At 65.9% G+C, this 18,102-nt stretch overlaps 1 protein-coding gene across 1 annotated transcript; it reads left to right on the plus strand.

The window, feature by feature from the left end:
• The first annotated feature begins 672 nt into the window (after positions 1 to 672).
• On the plus strand, positions 673 to 18,100 carry APC2 (APC regulator of WNT signaling pathway 2). Its single transcript, XM_064734115.1, has 15 exons — positions 673 to 797; positions 5,075 to 5,233; positions 5,338 to 5,428; positions 5,501 to 5,669; positions 6,719 to 6,827; positions 6,906 to 7,019; positions 7,612 to 7,689; positions 9,248 to 9,328; positions 9,408 to 9,789; positions 9,886 to 9,981; positions 10,076 to 10,215; positions 10,317 to 10,394; positions 10,478 to 10,594; positions 10,725 to 10,939; positions 11,288 to 18,100. Exons 2-15 carry the CDS (start codon positions 5,093 to 5,095, stop codon positions 16,647 to 16,649), a joined length of 7,173 nt encoding a protein of 2,390 aa, XP_064590185.1. The 5' UTR covers positions 673 to 797; positions 5,075 to 5,092; the 3' UTR covers positions 16,650 to 18,100.
• Positions 18,101 to 18,102: the final 2 nt, after the last annotated feature.

The following is an 18,102-nucleotide window of genomic DNA, read 5'->3' on the forward strand; positions in this document are numbered from 1 at the left end:
GTGACCCCGGTGGGTGACAGTGACCCCGGTGGGTGACAGTGATCCGGTGGTGACAGGACTCGGTGGGTGACAGTGACCTCGGTGGTGCAGTGACCTCGGTGGTGACAGTGATCCCGGTGGGTGACAGTGACCCCGGTGGGTGACAGTGACCCCGGTGGGTGACAGTGATCCCGGTGGGTGACAGTGACCCCGGTGGGTGACAGTGGCCTGATCACACGGCAGCAGCTGCAGAGGGGTCGGCGTGAGGGTCCCGCTCATCCCGGGGGAGTCCCCGAGGCTCAGCCGGTGCTGCCGCACCTTGGGTGGCTCCCCAAGGCCATGGGGACGGAACCGGGGGGCTCGCGGGGACAGATTCGGTCGGAGGGGCAGGTTCGGTCTGGAAGGGCCGGTTCGGTCTGGAGGGACCGGTTCGGTCTGGAGGGACCGGTCCGGTTTGAGGGGCCGGTTCGCTCTGGAGGGACCGGTCCGGTCGGGAGCGGCAGGTGCATCCCGGGACACGGGCACGGGGCAGATCGCGGCGTTTGTGCGGAGGCTCTAAAAGCTGCGGATGGAGGGGAACGGAGCCCTCCCGGCGGGTCCCGCACAGGCCGGGGGGGCGCGGGGAGCCCCCGGTGCCGCCCTCTAACGGCGGCGGCGGCGCCGCTGGAAAATCCCGACCGAGAGCGGGGGGGCGGGGGCGGGATGCGGCTGCTCGGGGCCGCGCCGGAGCCTCGCCCAGCTCCGCACCGCCCCGCACCGCCTGCGCCGCCCCGCACGGCTCCGCACCGCCCGCACCGCTCCGCACCGCCGGGGATGAGGTACGGCCGCACCTGCCCCCCGCGGGTCCCGCGGCTCCGGGGATGGGGGAAAGCGGGGAGGGGGATGAGCGGAGGGGCCGGGAGGGATCGGGGTGCGGTTGTTGGGGGGCTTGAGGGGGGTTGGATGCACCGAGGGGGCCCCGATCTGCGCCCCCTCCCCGCGGCGGGGATGCCCCCGGCCCTGGATGCGCTGTGCCCTGCGGCGGGCGCGGCTCCGCCCGCGGTTCGGGGGGATTTTGGGGGACAGGAGGGTTCAGGGCGGATCAGGGGGTTCAGGGGGAATCGGGAGGGTCGGGCAGCGTTCACCCCCCGCATCCTGCGGGAACAAAGGCCGGACAATGCCGGGGCTCGGCGGGGAGCCCGAGGGAGGGGGCAGGAGGGAGCAGCATCCCCGTCCCCATTCTCACCTTCATCCCCATCCCACCTCCATCCCCGTCCCATCCCCATCCTGCGGGCGAGGCGGGGGGGTCGTTCCTGGGGTAACAGCCGCTCCCCCCGCCCCGATGCGAGCTCGGCTCTGCAGATCCCCCCCTCCCGATGCTCCCCCAGCGCGGCTGGGCCCGGCATTGCGGCTGAGCCCCAAAACCTCACCCAAAGCCTCCCCACCAACCCACACCCCAAATCCACCTCCAAAACTGGTCCCTAAAATCCTCGGCCTCTAAACCAGCACATCAACACCCCCGGGGGGCACCCCCAGGGTCCCCGTGCCGTGTCCCCGGGCAGGGCTGTCCCCGGTGTCCCCGGGCAGGGCTGTCCCCGGTCACCCCGATGGGGTGGGGAGGTGGCTGCACCTTCACCCCGCTGGATCCCACGGGTACCCGGGGGTGTGGGGTGGATAAAGGGGACCCTGCATTGTGAGGGGGCTGTGCTGGGGGTGTTGGGGACCCCACATCCATCCCCAGGCCACGATGTCGGTGTGTGTGTGTGCAGGGGCTGTGCGGGGGCTGCGGGGCTCGGTGCTGTGTGAGGAGAGGCTGATGGATCCCAAATCCCCCTGACCCTGCAGGGTGGAACTGGGGGGGGCTGTGCTCCCCGGGGGGGGTTTGCTGTGGTCGGGGGTCCCCGGGGCGGATCGATCAGCCCGGGCTGGTGACAACACGCTGTTTGTTTAATGTCCCCGGGGGCTGCAGGAGCCGCAGCCGGGGCTCAGCTGTGCCTTTGGTTGTGCCGCCACACTGGGCTGATGGCGGCGGTCCCTGTCCCAGGCTCACCCGCAGAGCCAGGCTGGAGTGAGCGAGGGGTGCAGGGAGCTTGGGGTACCCCCAGGGCTCCCCAGGCCCTGCCCTGCTCTGCCCAGGCCAGGGTGGCACTGGCTGAGGTGGCATCACATCGGTGGGCAAGGCACTGCGGTGTGAACAGTGCAGAGGATGGTGGGCACTGTGGGCAGTGAGGTGGGCACTGAGTGCTGCAGGCAGTGGGCACTGTGAGCAGTGGGCACCCTGGGCAGTGTGGAGGACAGCAGGGTGTGCTGGGTATCGCAGCTGCTGCTTCGTTTGCAGCAGAATCTGCCCTGCCAAGAAATTGCTGGATGAATCCAGGCCCCACCAGTGCCCTCGGCCATCCTGGGGCGCCCTCAGCAGAGAGAGGCAGATTTTGGGGGTAGGAGGAGACACACCCAGGACCCTGAGGCATCACATCGCCCCAGGGTCAGCCCATGGCCCCAACTGGGATCCAGCCCTGGGGGACAGCGGGTGCTGTGGGACAGTGACAGTCACGGTGCTGGAATGGAGCTGCAGCCCCAGGCCCCCATTCCCACAGCCCTGACCCCCCATTCCCGCAGCCCTGACCCCCCATTCCCGCAGCCCCGGTCCCCATTCCCGCAGCCCCGGGCCCCCTTTCCCGCTGTCTCGCCGCTCTCTGGATGCAGGTGCGGCCCCGGCCCCTCCCCGCACGCTGCAGATCCCGGAGCCGCTGCGGCCCCGGCGCTCGGCCGGCCCTGCCAGGAGCTGGGGGGAGCAGAGCTCAGCCCCCCATCCATAAACCCCCCGGATATCTCAGCCCTGACCCGCCCGGGAGAGCAGCCAGAGCACCCCGGGTTCTTTCAGGGTGGGGGTCCCCCAAAGGAGGGAGCAGTTGGGGGGATACCCACAGGTCTGGGGTGCTGGGGAGGGGGGAATGTGTTCCCCTGGAGGAGTGGAAGCCCCTGGCTGCCATTATCCCCTCCTGCCCCATCCTCCACGTCTGAGTCCTCGGGAAGGGCCCGGAGCCGCCTGTGCTCCCCATCCCTGTCGCCATAGCAACAGCAGGCCGTGCTCATCCCGCATCCCGCATCCATTATCCTGCATCCCGCATCCATCCATCCCCCACCTCCCTCCTGGGGCGTCCTGCCTTCCATATCCCCAATCCTTCACCTTGCATCCCTCATCCTTCACCCTGCATTCCGCATTCTCACATCCCTGATTCTGCATCCCTCACCCTGCATCCCATATTCTGTATCCTGCACTCATCCTCCCACAGCCCTCACCTTCCATATTCCTGCATCCTTTGCCCTGCACTCCCAGTTCCCAAATCCCTCACCCTGCATCCCCCATATTCTGTATCCTGCACCCCTCATCTCACACCCCTCACCTTCCACATTCCTGCATCCCATATTCCGTATTCTGCACCCCTCACCCTGCATTCCACATTCCTGCATCCTTCACCCTGATTTCCCCTTTACCACATCCCTCACCCTGCATTCCCCATTCCCACATCCCTGATCCTGCATCCCACGCCTTGCATTCCCCTTTCCCAAATCCCTCACCCTGCATCCCATATTCTGTATCCTGCACCCATCATCCCTCACCCTGCATTGCCCATTCCTGCATCTCTGATCCTGCATTCCCCTTGCCCACATCCCTCATCCTGCATTTCCCCATCTCTGCATCCCTCACGCTGCATTCCCCATTCCCACATCCCTGCTCCTGCATCCTTCATCCTGCATTTCCCCATTTCTGCATCCCTCATCCTGCATTTCACATTCCTGCATCCTTCACCTTGTATCCCTCATCCCACACCCCTCACCCTGCATTCCCATTCCCACATCCCTGATTCTGCATCCCTCATCCTACATTTCACATTTCTGCATTCCTCACCCTTCATTCCCCTTTCCCAAATCCTTCATCCTGCATTCCTCACCCTGCATCCCTCACCCTCCCAAATCCCTCTCCCTGCATTCCCCATTCCTGCCTCCCTCACCCTCTCTCCCCAATTCCCTCCTTGTCCACCCTCCATCCCCAATCCCCCACCCCTCATCCCCCACTCCCCCTTCCTCTGCCCCCCACCCTCTCCCATCCCCTCTGCCGGGGGTTATTTCTCTCCTGGGGGGAATTTTCAGCAGTTGGGGGGGAGATTCACACCCTGAGGGTCTTTGGGAATCTGGGTGGTGCCAGGGGGGCACCCCCAGCAGGATCCATAGGGCAGGATTTGGATCCCCCACCCCTGTGGGGTGCAGGGGTGAAGGAGCAGTTTGGGGGTCCGGGATGGCTCCTGGGGGTGTGCAGGATATCCATGGGGGGCTTGGGGGGTTCCTGAGTCCCATCAATGCCAGGGGTGCTGGAAGGGGGTGCTGGGACACCCAAAAGGATTCGTGGAAGCAGAAAGGCCCCAGGGAGCCGCTGTGGGGCAGATTTGGGGGTGTCAGAACCTGGGGGGGGATCGATCTCTGCCCCCCCGACCCATTTTGTTGGGGGGATGTGGGGTGGGGGCAGCCGAGGGGAGGGAGGGGATCCCCCATCCCCATTTCCCCCCTTTGCCGGCTCCCCCCGCTCACACCCCCTGACCGAGGCTCCGCGGGGCTCCCGTTGCCATCAGGACCCTCTGGGGGGGCTCTGAGGGGTCCCCAAGCCCCCCCACCATGGTGTGACAGCGCCGTGAGTGCCCCCCCGGGCAGGTGCGAGGGGCGGCGGCGCTGCGGCAAAGGCAGATTTGGGGGGCTGGGGGCGGCTGGGGGGGCTCAGAGGGGCTGGGAGGGTTTTGGGGGGGAACAGGAGGGCGGGGGGGCCCTGCAGGAGCCGCGGCTGCCCCCGGAGCCGGAGGGAGCGGAGCGGGAGAAGGTTGGGAGCGGGAGAGGACAAAAGCGAGACAAAGGGAGCGCGGAGCTCTGCGGAGGCTGCGGAGCGGGCGGGGGCTGGGGGGCCCTGCCTGGAGCCCCCCCTGAGCCGGGGCCGCCCCTCGGGGGGGGTTTGGGGGCTCCGGCTCTCCCAGGGGTGCCGCTGTTGGGGTGCCACGATCCCAGGTGGGTCCTGGGGGGCTCTGAGGGTGCCCCGGGTGCTGCCCACCCCCGACCCGCCCCGCAGGCGCTGGAGAAGGTGAAGATGTCCGGCTCCATCGCCTCGTACGATCAGCTGGTGCGGCAGGTGGAGGCGCTGAAGAAGGAGAACAGCCACCTCCGGCGGGAGCTGGAGGACAACTCCAACCACCTGTCCAAGCTGGAAAATGAGACCTCGGACATGAAGGTGGGGACAGAGCCCGAAATGGGGACGGGGCACAAACCCCGAAATGGAAATGGGGGGGTTCCATCCGCATCTCCCCGTCCTCAACATCTCCATCTCTGTTTCAGGAGGTCCTGAAGCACCTCCAGGGCAAGCTGGAGCAGGAGGCGCGGGTCATGGTGAGCTCGGGGCAGACCGAGGTGCTGGACCAGCTCAAAGGTTGGTGCTTGAGCAGGGTGGGGAAGGGGAGACCCCACCAAGCCCGCCCTGACCCCGCTGTCCCATGGCCAGCCCTGCAGATGGACATCAGCAGCCTCTACAACCTCAAGTTCGCCCCGGAGGCGCCGAGCAGCGGGCGCGGCCCCGAGGAGAGCCCGGCGGGCCCCGCCGCGCACCGGGACGGGCCCGGGGAGCTGGGCAGGGCCACGTTCCGCATGCTGGAGGAGCTGGACCGAGAGAGGTGATGGGGGCACAGGGGCTGGGGGTTGTGCTGATCCTGTCGGGGTCACAGTGACCCCAAAAAAGTCCCAAAGCCTCGTTTTCCCAGCCCGGCACTCGAATGAGTCAGAGCTCTTCATTTCTCGGTCTCAAGGTTGTTTATTGTATCTTATCTATAAAAACTTTTCTCCTGCCCTGCCGAGGTCAGCTCAGCAAGCCAATCCAGGCACTCTGCCTGCCCCCAGGGCAGTGTTATGTCTTTATACTAAAACCTACGTGTACAATGTTTACAATTACTTCCCAACACCTATCACCTATGTTAGACATGTAAACCATATGTAAATATATATCATATTTTATTTATTATTTATTATATTAATATTTATATATACATATTTACATATGTAAACAAATCTGTAAGTGCCACCACCACAGCAGAAGATGGAGGCCAAGAAGAAGAAGGAGAAAGGTTGGACACACCCAGTTCCCTCCATCTTGCCCCCCTGAACCTCCATACCAAAACCCCAAAATCTACTTTTCCACCCCATGATCACTTCACTATTATTCTACTTAAACTGTTGTGGCTTGCAGATCTTCATACAAGGTTGGTAACTTGCTCCATGGGTCATAATCAAACCCACAGGTGTTTTGGGCTCTGTGCCAGGGTCTCTGAGCCCCCTGGCAGGGGTTTAGGCAGTCCAGGACAGCCAGAGGGATATCCTGAGTTCTGACACCACTGGAGCTTGTTGCTCTGGCCATTATTGATATTTGCCGTTCCCAACTTGTGCCACCATCACAGCAGAAGATGGAGGCCAAGAAGAAGAAGGAGAAAGGCTGGACACACCCAGGTCCCTCCATCTTGCCTCCTGAACCCCCATTCTAAATCCCCAAAATCTCGCTTTCCACCCCATGATAACTTCATTAATATTCTACTTAAACTATTGTGGCCTGCTGATTATCATATAAGGTTGGTTAGAATCAAACCCAGAGGTGTTTCGGGCTCTGTGCCAGGGTCTCTGGGACAGCCAGGGGGATGTCCTGGCTCCTGACACTCCCCCCCTCTCCCTGCAGGTGTTTCCTGCTGGGGGAGATCGAGAAGGAGGAGAAGGAGAAGGTCTGGTACTACTCGCAGCTGCAGAGCCTGGCCACGCGCCTGGACGAGCTGCCCCACGTGGAGACGGTGAGTGGGGGACCCCCCCTGTGCCCCCACAGCTGCCCAGGCCCTGCCCCGCTCACGCACCCCCCGTGTGCCCCCCAGTTCTCCATGCAGATGGATCTGATCCGGCAGCAGCTGCAGTTCGAGGCGCAGCACATCCGCTCGCTGATGGAGGAGCGCTTCGGGACGGCCGATGAGATGGTGCAGAGGGCACAGGTGGGTCCTTCACCCCCAAACGCCTCCTGCTCTGCTTTTGGGGGGCCCAGATTGATGGGCTCAACTCTGGGTGCCATCATAAGCAGCTCTGGGTGCCCTACACCAGCCCTTCACACCCTACACCAGTTCTTTACACCCTACACCGGCTACTCACAGCCTACAAAAGCTCCTCACACCCTACTCCAGCTACTCATGCCCTGCACCAGTTCTTTACACCCTACACCAGCTACTCATGCCCTACTCCAGCTCCTCACACCCTACACCAGCTCCTCATGCCCTGCACCAGCTCCTTTACACCCTACTCCAGCTCCTCTCACCCTACTCCAGCTGCTCACACCTTACACCAGCTGCTCACACTCTACTCCAGCTCCTCACACCCTACTCCAGCTGCTCACACCTTACACCAGCTCCTCACACCCTACTCCAGCTCCTCTCACCCTACACCAGCTCCTTGCATCCTACACCAGCCTTTCACACCCTACATCATCTCCCCACACCCTACTCCAGCTCCTCTCACCCCGTTCCTTGCACACCCACACCCCTGTGTGCCCGGGGGGTCCCAGCCCTGTCCAACGCCCCCTGTGCCCCCCAGATCCGGGCGTCCCGGCTGGAGCAGATCGACAAGGAGCTGATGGAGGCGCAGGACAAGGCACAGCAGCCGGAGCCGCAGGTACCGGGGTGTCCCCGCTCGCTCTGGAGCCGGGAATGGGGGTGGAGGGGCCGGGCCGGCCCCCCCGCGCTGTCCCCGCGCTGTCCCCACCGGCACAGCCGGGCTTTGTGCGGCTCGGGCACCGTGAAATGGGCAGTTGCCATGGAGACCAGAAGTAGGCCATGGCGGGCAGGCGGGCGGGGGCTCCCGCGGCATCTGCTGCCGCCAGGGTGGGCAGGCTGCCATCATCATCATCATCGGCATTGTCATCGCCGTGGGCTGCCATCGACGCAGGCCCAGTGTCACCCACAGCCCCACCACCATTGTCATGGGCTGCCATCGACACGGGCCCAGTGTCACACACAGCCCCACCACCATTGTCACGGGCTGCCATCGACATGGTTCCAGTTCACATCACAGCCTCGCCGCTGTCATTGTGCCACTGTCACCCACAGCTCCACTGCCACCATCATCATCATCGCCATGGGATGCCATCACCATGGCCACGCTGTCACCCACAGCCCTGTCATTGTCACCATCACAGCCCTGCCATCACCATGGCCACGCTGTCACCCACTGCCCCACCATTGCCATTGTCCCACTGTCACCCACAGCTCCGCCACTGTCACCATCACAGGCTGCCATAGCCCCTGTCCCACTGTCACCCTCTGACCTACCATTGTCACAGACCCATTGTGGCCCCCCCAAAGCTCCACCATTGTCACCATCACAAGCTGTCATTGCCATTGTCCCTCTGTCACCCACAGCTCTGCCAATGTCACCATCACAGCCCTGACATTGCCATTGTCCCACTGTCACCCACGGTCCGGCCACTGTCACCGTCACAGGCTGCCATTGCTATTGTCACACACAGCACTGCCACTGTCTCCATCACAGGCTGCCATAGCCCCTGCCCACTGTCACCCACAGCTCTGTAATTGTCACCATCACAGGTTGCCATCACCATTGCCACGCTGTCACCCACAGCGCTGTCATTGTCACCATCACAGCCCTGCCATCACCATCGTCACACTGTCACCCACTGCCCCAGCATTGCCACAGACCCACTGTCCCCTCCAAATCTCCACCATTGTCACCATCACAGCCCTGCCACTGCCATTGTCCCACTGTCACCCACAGCCCTGTCATTGTCACCATCACAGGCTGCCATCGTCATTGTCCCACTGCCACCCACAGCGCTGCCATCAACACTGTGCATCCTACATCAGGGGTAGGATGATGGTCCCATCATCACCCTCCTCCCACCATCACCGCATCCCCACATGGCAGCACCCACGGCTCCCATCACCCCCAGACACCCCCAGATCCTCCCAGCCCCCGTTTCCCACCCCGCGGGCTCAGCCCCAGCCCCCTCCCCACCGCCCACCCACGCTCTCCCTTCCCTGAGCTGCAGCAGCGCCCCCCCATCCCCATCATCCCCAATTTTAGCTCCAACCCCCCCTGGCTCTGACGGAAACAGATTGGGGACCTCAGGGGGTGACAGAAAAGTGGGGAGGGGCACGGGGGGGGGGGCGAGGGCTCTGCAATGCAACCCCCCCACCTGCCCCCTCCTCTGCAGCTCTGCGGGAAGGTCCCGGGCGTGGAGGGGGACGGCAGCCTGGACCCCCCGACCCACCCCGAGGAGGGCGGCAACACCAAGGTGAGGGGCAGGAACCGGAGCCTGGGCTGGGCTGGGCCCGCGGTGGGGCTGAGCTGAGCCCGTGTTGTGCCGCCCGCAGGTGGAGGTGGTGTTCTGGCTGCTGTCCATGCTGGCCACGCGCGACAAGGAGGACATGTCCCGCACGCTGCTGGCCATGTCCAGCTCGCAGGAGAGCTGCCTGGCCATGCGCAAGTCGGGCTGCCTGCCGCTGCTCATCCAGATCCTGCACGACTCCGACGGAGAGCCGGGGCCCCCCGAGAGCCCCACGGGTGCCAAGGACGCCCGCATGAGAGCCAACGCCGCCCTGCACAACATCGTCTTCTCGCAGCCCGACGAGGGCCAGGCCAAGAAGGAGATGAGGGTGCTGCACGTCCTGGAACAGATCCGCTCCTACTCGGAGACCTGCTGGGACTGGCTGCAGATGCAGAGCAGGGACGGGGGACGGGGACCCGATGGCGCTGGTATGGCTGGGTTGGAGCAACCTGTGCTGGGAGGGACTGGGAGGGACTGGGAGGGACTGGGAGCATCCTGTGTGCCTGACCCTCATCCTCCCGCAGTGCCAGTGCCCATCGAGCCGCAGATCTGCCAGGCCACCTGTGCCATCATGAAGCTCTCCTTCGACGAGGAGTATCGGCGGGCCATGAACGAGCTGGGTGAGTGTAGGGAGGGAGCTCCTTCCCTCTGTGCCGCCCCAGATGGGCTGCTGGAGGTGGGGGAAGCCCAAACGACCCCCTCCTCGTCCCACAGGTGGGCTGCAGGCCGTGGCCGAGCTGCTGCAGGTGGATTATGAGATGCACAAGATGACCAACGACCCCCTGAACCTGGCGCTGCGACGCTACGCGGGGATGGCCCTCACCAACCTCACCTTCGGGGATGTGGTCAACAAGGTGGGGAGGGCGGTTTGGGGGGGATCAGCAGGGTCTGGGAGGGGGGATCAGCATGATCTGGAGGTCGCAGCATCACCCTCACCATCCTCATCCTCCCACAGGCCACGCTGTGCTCCCGCCGGGGCTGCATGGAGGCCATCGTGGCTCAGCTGGGCTCCGACAGTGAGGAGCTGCACCAGGTGGGTGCTGGTGGGGCTCCCCGGGGTGGGGCACAGGTAAGGGGACAGTCCCTGTGCCCACTCACCCCTCTCTGCCTCTCCAGGTGGTCTCCAGCATCCTGAGGAACCTCTCCTGGCGCGCTGACATCAACAGCAAGAAGGTGCTGCGGGAGGTGGGCAGCGTCACCGGGCTGATGCGCTGTGCCCTGCACGCTGGCAAGGTGAGCCTGGCGTGGTGACAGTGACCACAGACAGACCTGGCAGGGCTTTGTGTGCCCCTGGAGTGGGTGACAGCAGGCACAGGGTGACAGGACAGGGCTGACAGGAGTTGTGTGTCCCCTCCCGGGGCAGGAGTCGACGCTGAAGAGCGTCCTGAGCGCGCTGTGGAACCTCTCGGCGCACAGCACGGAGAACAAGGCGGCCATCTGCAGCGTGGAGGGGGCCCTGGGCTTCCTGGTCAGCACCCTCACCTACAAGTGCCAGAGCAACTCCCTGGCCATCATCGAGAGCGGCGGTGGCATCCTCAGGAACGTCTCCAGCCTCGTTGCCACACGGGAGGATTACAGGTGAGGGGCACTGCGGGGTGGGGCCGCACCTGAGGGACCCAGGGCACCGTGGACCGAGGGATGGCACTGGGGATAGGATGGGAATGGGGATCTCAGGCTCCATGGACCCCAGGATGGCACTGGGGGATGATATGGCTGCAGGTACAAGGGGGATGGAGATGGGGGATCTGGGCACCAAGGGTGGTGTTGGAGGAAGCAATGGCTGGAGGTGCTGCAGGATCAGGGGCACTGCAGCCCCCAGGGACAGCGCAGAAGGGATGTCATGGCATGGCAGGGACCCTGGCATGGGGCAGGTAGTGGGTCCAGAACCACCCTGACAGCCGGGGTGGGGTCCCCTCTGTCCCACAGGCAGGTGCTCCGGGACCACAACTGCCTGCAGACGCTGCTGCAGCACCTGCGCTCGCACAGCCTGACCATCGTCAGCAACGCCTGCGGAACCCTCTGGAACCTGTCAGCCCGCAGCCCCCGCGACCAGGAGCTGCTGTGGGACCTGGGGGCCGTCAGCATGCTCCGCAACCTCATCCACTCCAAGCACAAGATGATCGCCATGGGCAGCGCGGCCGCGCTGCGCAACCTCCTCACCAACCGGCCCCCCAAGTACAAGGACGCGGCCGTGGTGTCGCCGGGCTCCTGCATGCCCTCGCTCTACATGCGCAAGCAGAAGGCGCTGGAGGCCGAGCTGGACGCCAAACACCTGGCTGAGACCTTCGACACCATGGAGAAGCAGAGCCTGAAGGGGCAGAGCGCCAAGAAGCCGATGCGGCACATGGAGAGCCTGGTGAAGGACTACGCCTCCGACTCCGGCTGCTTCGACGACGACGAGGTGCCCAACATCTCCACGGGCGTGGAGACGGCCAGCGCCTCCGTGCTCTCCATGTTCCTCAACTCCTCCTTCCTGCAGGGCCAGGCGCTGCCGCGGGCGCTGGCCCAGCGGCGCTGCCCGGAGCCGGAGAAGGACGGCAGCGGGAAGGCGGCCGAGCCCAAGAAGGCACCGCTGCCGGAGGACGACGTCTCGCTGGCCGCCGAGAAGTTGGCCAACAAGATCTCCAGCACGGTGGCCAAGATCGACAAGCTGGTGGAGGACATCTCCACCATGCACAACTCCTCGGACGACAGCTTCAGCCTCAGCTCCGAGGATCACTGCCTGGACTGGCAGTACGGCCCCGAGGACGGGCACGAGGCGCGCGCCCAGTCCTGCTCGCCGTGCCGGCTGTCGGACGCCGGCGGCTTCGCCAAGCGGGAGAGCCTGAGCCGGGCTCACACCCTGCTGAGGCTGAAGACGGCCTACACCAGCCTGTCCACCGACAGCCTCAACAGCGGCAGCACCAGCGACGGCTACTGCACCAAGGAGCACATGAGGCCCTGCCCCAGGGCCGCCTTCCTGGATTACCGTGACGAGCTGCAGCGCTACCAGAAGCGGCCCAGCAGGCTCGACCTCAAGAGCATCCTGGGCAAACCAGAGCGGGCTGAGCCTCCCGAGCCAGACAAACCCGAGCAGCAAGACCTGCCCGAACGGGCCAAGAAGGTGGTGACTTTCCCCAGCCCAAAGGTGCCAGAGAAGGAGACGGAGTGGAAGAAGGAGGTGGGCACCAAGCCCCCCACTGACCCCCACGTTCGCACCATCAAGCTGTCTCCATCCTACCAGCACGTCCCCATGCTTGAGACCCTGGCCAAGAGCAGCACGGCTGCTGGCCACCAGCCCTCCCTCCTGGGCAGGAAGCAAGCCTGGCTCCCCCCGGCGCTGCTGCAGGCGGCCGAGCCCCTGAGCAAGATCCCAGAGAAGCTGCCGGCCCAGCCACCGGCCTCGGCAGAGCAGGAGTCGGTGCAGAAGTACTCGGTGGAGGACACCCCAATCTGCTTCTCCCGATGCAGCTCCCTGTCCTCCCTCTCCTCGGCAGACAACGTGCTGGACGGGCAGAGCCACAGCGAGAACGACCTGGATAGCGACTCCTCCCTGGAGATCCTGGAGATGGACGAAGGGGAGGAGGATGGGAGGCAGGAGAAGGAGAAGGCGGCGGATCCAGGTCCCACCACGCCGGTGGGGATCTCCCAGCCCATCACCATCCCCTTCCCGAAGCGCGACAAGGTTTTCCTGCGGGAGGCCTCGCCCTCGCGCCAGGAGGACCTGACGCCCTCGAGCTCCTCGGAGAATTACATCCAGGAGACGCCGCTGGTGATGAGCCGCTGCAGCTCCGTCAGCTCCCTGGGCAGCTTCGAGAGCCCCTCCATCGCCAGCTCCATCCAGAGCGACCCGTGCAGCGAGATGATCAGCGGCACCATCAGCCCCAGCGAGCTGCCCGACAGCCCCGGGCAGACCATGCCCCCCAGCCGCAGCAAGACCCCGCTCTTCGAGCTGGGCTGCCAGCCCGAGAAGGAGACCAGCCAGTTCAACATCCAGTGGGAGAACAACGTCAAGAAGTTCATGGAGATCACCGACTTCAAGGAGCGCTTCCAGCTGCCGCAGGACCTGGACTCCATGGTTTACTTCACGGTGGAGAAACCCAACGAGAACTTCTCGTGCGCCTCCAGCCTGAGCGCCCTGCCCCTCCACGAGCACTACGTGCAGAAGGACGTGGAGCTCAAGCTGATCCCCACGTTCCCGGAGAAGAACAGCCTGAACTTCGCGGCTCACGAGAAGAGGGAGGAGCGGCGGGAGGAGCGGTACCTGGAGGGCCGGCGAAGGGCCGAGCGCCCCGAGCCCCCCGACGACGACGACATCGAGATCCTCAAGGAGTGCATCAGCTCGGCCATGCCCTCCCGCTTCCGCAAGGTCAAGACCTCGCTGCTGTCCGGGCAGGTGCTGCACCCGCAGACCAAGAAGCCGCTGCACGTCCCCGTGTACATGCTGGTGCCGGCCCACAGCCACCCCGGCGTCCCCAAGCACCTGCGAGCCGCCTCCCGCGACCTCTTCAAGGACGACGACTCCTTCACCGACTCGGCCGACGGGACCCCCGTCAACTTCTCCAGCGCCGCCTCGCTGAGCGACGAGACGCTGCGGCACCCGGCGGGCGAGGAGGCCGAGCACCCCCTGGGCGAGCGGCGCCGCCAGCCCGGCCCCATCCCGGCCCGCAGAGCCGCCTCCGGCAGCTCGGCCCCCGCCCGCCTCGGCTCCGCCGGGAAGGGCAAAGCGGGGCCGGGCCGCGGGGAGGGAAAGCGGGGCCAGACCCCAGCGAAGGGGACGGCCAGCCTGGAGCTGGGGGCGGGCAGGGCCAGCGGAGCCGCCGGGAGGAAGGATGATGCTCTGGAGGATGGGGTGGTGTTCCAGTCGCTGTGCCACACCACGCCGACGGAGGAAGCCGTCTACTGCTTCTATGACCCGGATTTGGACGAGCTGCCCGAGGCGGGCAGGGATGGTTCCAGCAGCAGAGCCCAGCCCGGCCGGGCAACACGGAGGGAGCGCTGGGGAGGCTCCGTCCCCCACAAGGACCCCGAGCCCGGCCCCCGTCAGGCCAAGACGAAGCCTCAGAACAACCTGATCGCGGACGAGACGCCGCCGTGCTACTCCCTGAGCTCCTCCATGAGCTCCCTGAGCGACGCCAACCTGTCCGAGGGCGAGGAGCGGGGCCAGCCCTGCGGCAAAGCCACCTGGTCGCGCTCGGCTGCGGCGGGGCAGGCGCAGGGGGGCTCGCCCAGCTCCCCCAGCCTCAACTCGGAGGATGATCTGCTGCAGAAATGCATCGGCTCGGCCATGCCCAAGCGCCGGCGGCCCGCGGCTCGCCGCAGGCTGGTGGAGAGAAAGCAGAAGCCGCCGGGAGCCGCAGGGAGGGAGCGGAAAGGCGAGGCCAGGCATCACCCCGAGGAGGAGGCCGGTTCTGACCGGGGCTCCGACCTGGACAGCGTGGAGTGGCAAGCCATCCAGGAGGGAGCCAACTCCATCGTCACCTGGCTGCACCAGGCGGCCGCCTCGCTGTCCCGGGAGCCTTCCTCCGAGTCCGACTCCATCCTGTCCTTCATGTCGGGGCTCTCGGTGGGCTCCACGCTGCAGCTCTCCCTGGGCAGGCAGGAGAAGCAGCGGCCCGGCAGCGCCTCGGGCCGGGACGCGGCGAGGAGGGAGCACAGCAAGGGCCGCGCGGAGCGCAAGGACGCGCCCGGTGCCCGTCCCGCCGGCCGTGCCAGCTCCAGGGCGGAGCGGAGCCCGGCGCCCGCCAAGCCGGTGCCCAACCTGCCCGTGGTGTTCCGCGGCAGGACCGTCATCTACATGCCCAGCCTGGCCAAGGACGCCCCCAGCCCCCGAGCCACCCCCAAGAAAAGCCCCGCGGCCAAGCCCGAGGCGCCGCCGGCCAAGAACCTCTCGCTGAGCCAGCAGCGCTCCCGGAGCCTGCACCGCCTGGGCAAAGCCCCCGAAACCGCGGAGCTGGCGCTGCCCAAGAGGAGCACGACCCCGCCCGCCCGCATCGGCAAAGGCCCCCCCTCCTCGGGCTCCTCCCGCACCTCCACGCCCTCCCAGCACGCCCCCAAGAAGCTGCCGTCGCCCTCGCAGGTCACCAAGCAGGGCGGCCCGGCCGCGGGCAAGGCGAGCGGCTCCTCATCCCCGCCGGGACCCCCGGCCCGAGCCCCGGCCCCCAAATCCCCGGCTCCCAAGCAGTCCAAGACGCAGAAGTCGCCCGTGCGCATCCCGTTCATGCAGAAGCCCAGCAGGAAGGTGCTGCCGGGCCGGGCGGCCATGCCGGTGCTGGAGGAGCAGGTCGATGGCTCCAAGGCTCGGCCCGGGGCGCCGGGGGGCAGCCGGCTCAATCTGGTGCGGATGTCATCGGCCCGCTCCAGCGGCAGCGACTCGGACCGCTCCGGCTTCCTGCGCCAGCTCACCTTCATCAAGGAATCCTCGAGCCTGCTGCTGCGCCACCGCTCCGAGCTGTCCCCGGCCCCTCCGGCCACCTCGCTGCCTCGCCGGGGCTCCCCCCAGCGCAGCCGAGCCGCGCTCCCGGCCGTGTTCCTCTGCTCCTCCCGCTGCGACGAGCTCAAGGCGGCCAAAGCGGCCACCCCGGGCCAGCGGCCGCTCATCCCCAGAGCCCAGCCCGGCGGCAAAGCCGCGGCCGGGGCCAAACCGCCGCGCCGGACCAGCTCCGAGAGCCCGTCCCGGCTGCCGGTGAAGAGCAGCGCGCCCGCGGCCGAGCCCTTCAAGCGCTACTCGTCCTCGCCCAACATCAGCGTGGCCCGGCGGGCGGCCAGCCCGTCCTCCGTGCGCTCCGAGGCACCGGCGGCGGCGGCGCGGCGGCAGAACGAGCCCGCAGCTCCCGGGGCGCCGCCGGGAAAGCCGCCGGTGGTGATGATGAAGGGCACGTGGCGGCGGATCCGCGACGAGGACATCCCGCACATCCTCAAGAGCACGCTGCCCTCCTCCGCGCTGCCGCTGGCGGGCTCCGGAGACGAGGAGCCCCCCGGCACGCCCGGCACGGCCAGGAAAACGAGCGACGCCGTGGTGCAGACCGAGGATTTCGCCACGTCCAAGACCAACTCCAGCACCTCTCCCACGCTGGAGAGCCGCGAGGGACCCCCGCACCCCCGCGCCACCGGGGACGGAGAAGCCCCCGCGCCCGCCAAGGCCGCCCTGCCCATCTCGTTCGGGCACGAAGCGCCCGCCGGGAGCTTCCCCGGCAGCCGGCACGGCTCCCCCAGCAAGGCCGCCCGTGTCACCCCCTTCAACTACGTGCCCAGCCCCATGGCGGTGACGGCGGTGGCCGACAAGGCGGTGGAGAAAATCCAAGCTTGATGATGCCCCAGTGAGGGTCGTGTGACGCTCCCAGCCCCACGGGAACTGGGCAGGGCTGTGTTTGGGACACATGTGGGACAGCTGGGGACCAGAGAGTCACCCCAACCTGCTGCTGGCCCCGGCTGGGGGCTTGCTGTGCTGAAGCATCACCATTCCCAGCAGAAAGGACTGGACTGAACTGGGTCTGGCAGCCCGAGCTGGGGTGGGTCTCATGGACCATCCCCTCCCACTGATGGATGCCCAGGGACAAACTGAGGTGGGGCTGTGTCCCCGTGTGCCCCCATCCTGCTCATCCAGAGCCTGATCCCACACGCCCAGGAGCTGACACAGCACATCCAGCACCAGGAAAACCCCACACGCTGCAGCTTGTCTGGCATCAACTCATGGCAGCTCGTTTATTAGCAGGGGAAGAGGCTTTGGAGGGGGAGATGGGGACCAGGACCCCCGTTTGGGGACCAGGACCCTGCGCTGGAGGTTCCTCACGGCTGATCTGTGCTGGTCCGAGGTGGTGGCAGAGGGAAATGGTGCAGGAGGAGCCGGGCAAAGCTCGTGAGGGTGGCCGGGGTCCCGATGGGCTCATCCCAGGGGCTGCTCACAGGGTGCTGTCACCAGGCTGGGGGGCTGCTCTGGGAGGGGACAACGTGCCGAGCTGGCACCAGGATGCCCAACCCTCAGGAAAGGGTCTGGGGTCCCTCAGCTTCACCCAGAGCCCCCCAGCCTCCCACCCCAGGGCAGGAGGGCCTCGGCTCTCAGCCAGGATCCCGGGGTGTCCCTGTGGATGTGGACACGAATCCATCCAGGACTGGATTACGCCCACGAGACCAAACCCTGGGGACACCCCCACTCCTGCTGCCAGCCGGGCCCAGGTGCCAACACTGGGGTGTGTGGGAAGTGCCTCAGCCCCTGGGAATGGGCTGGGCTGCAGAGGGACCCCCAATCCAGGTGGTCCCAGACCCTCGGATACCTCCCGTCCTACACCATCACTCCCTGCTTTGGGTGGACCTTTGTGCCCCCCATCCCAGTGCCATGGGGGGCTGTAGGGACAGACATAGGGCTGTGGGGACATGTGCAGGGGACACACCTGGGTGGCTCTGGGGACACAGGGAGACATCAGGACCGTGGGGATATGCAGGGGATCCCCAGGGATGTGCACTGGGGTGATGGGGACGGGCACACCAATGCCCACTGGAGCCCCCCTGCCCTGGCAGTGGCCGGGACTGAAGAAAAGGAGGGAAATCCCAGGAGCAGCACTCCCGGGTGCTGTAATGGAGCACAAGGGTGGCAGGAGGGCCAGATCACCCCCTGGCTACAAACCACTGCCCTCCTCCTCCTCCTCCACCGACAATCCCGCCGGGCTCCGCTCGCCATCACTGTATCTATGTACTAAGGATGTTATTTTACCAGACTCTGGACAGTATTCCCAATTAAAAGCCAACCTGTGTAAATAGGAAGG

The sequence above is a fragment of the Zonotrichia leucophrys genome, chromosome 28 (assembly GCF_028769735.1).
Source record: "Zonotrichia leucophrys gambelii isolate GWCS_2022_RI chromosome 28, RI_Zleu_2.0, whole genome shotgun sequence".
In the NCBI taxonomy this organism is placed as follows: Eukaryota; Metazoa; Chordata; class Aves; order Passeriformes; family Passerellidae; genus Zonotrichia; species Zonotrichia leucophrys.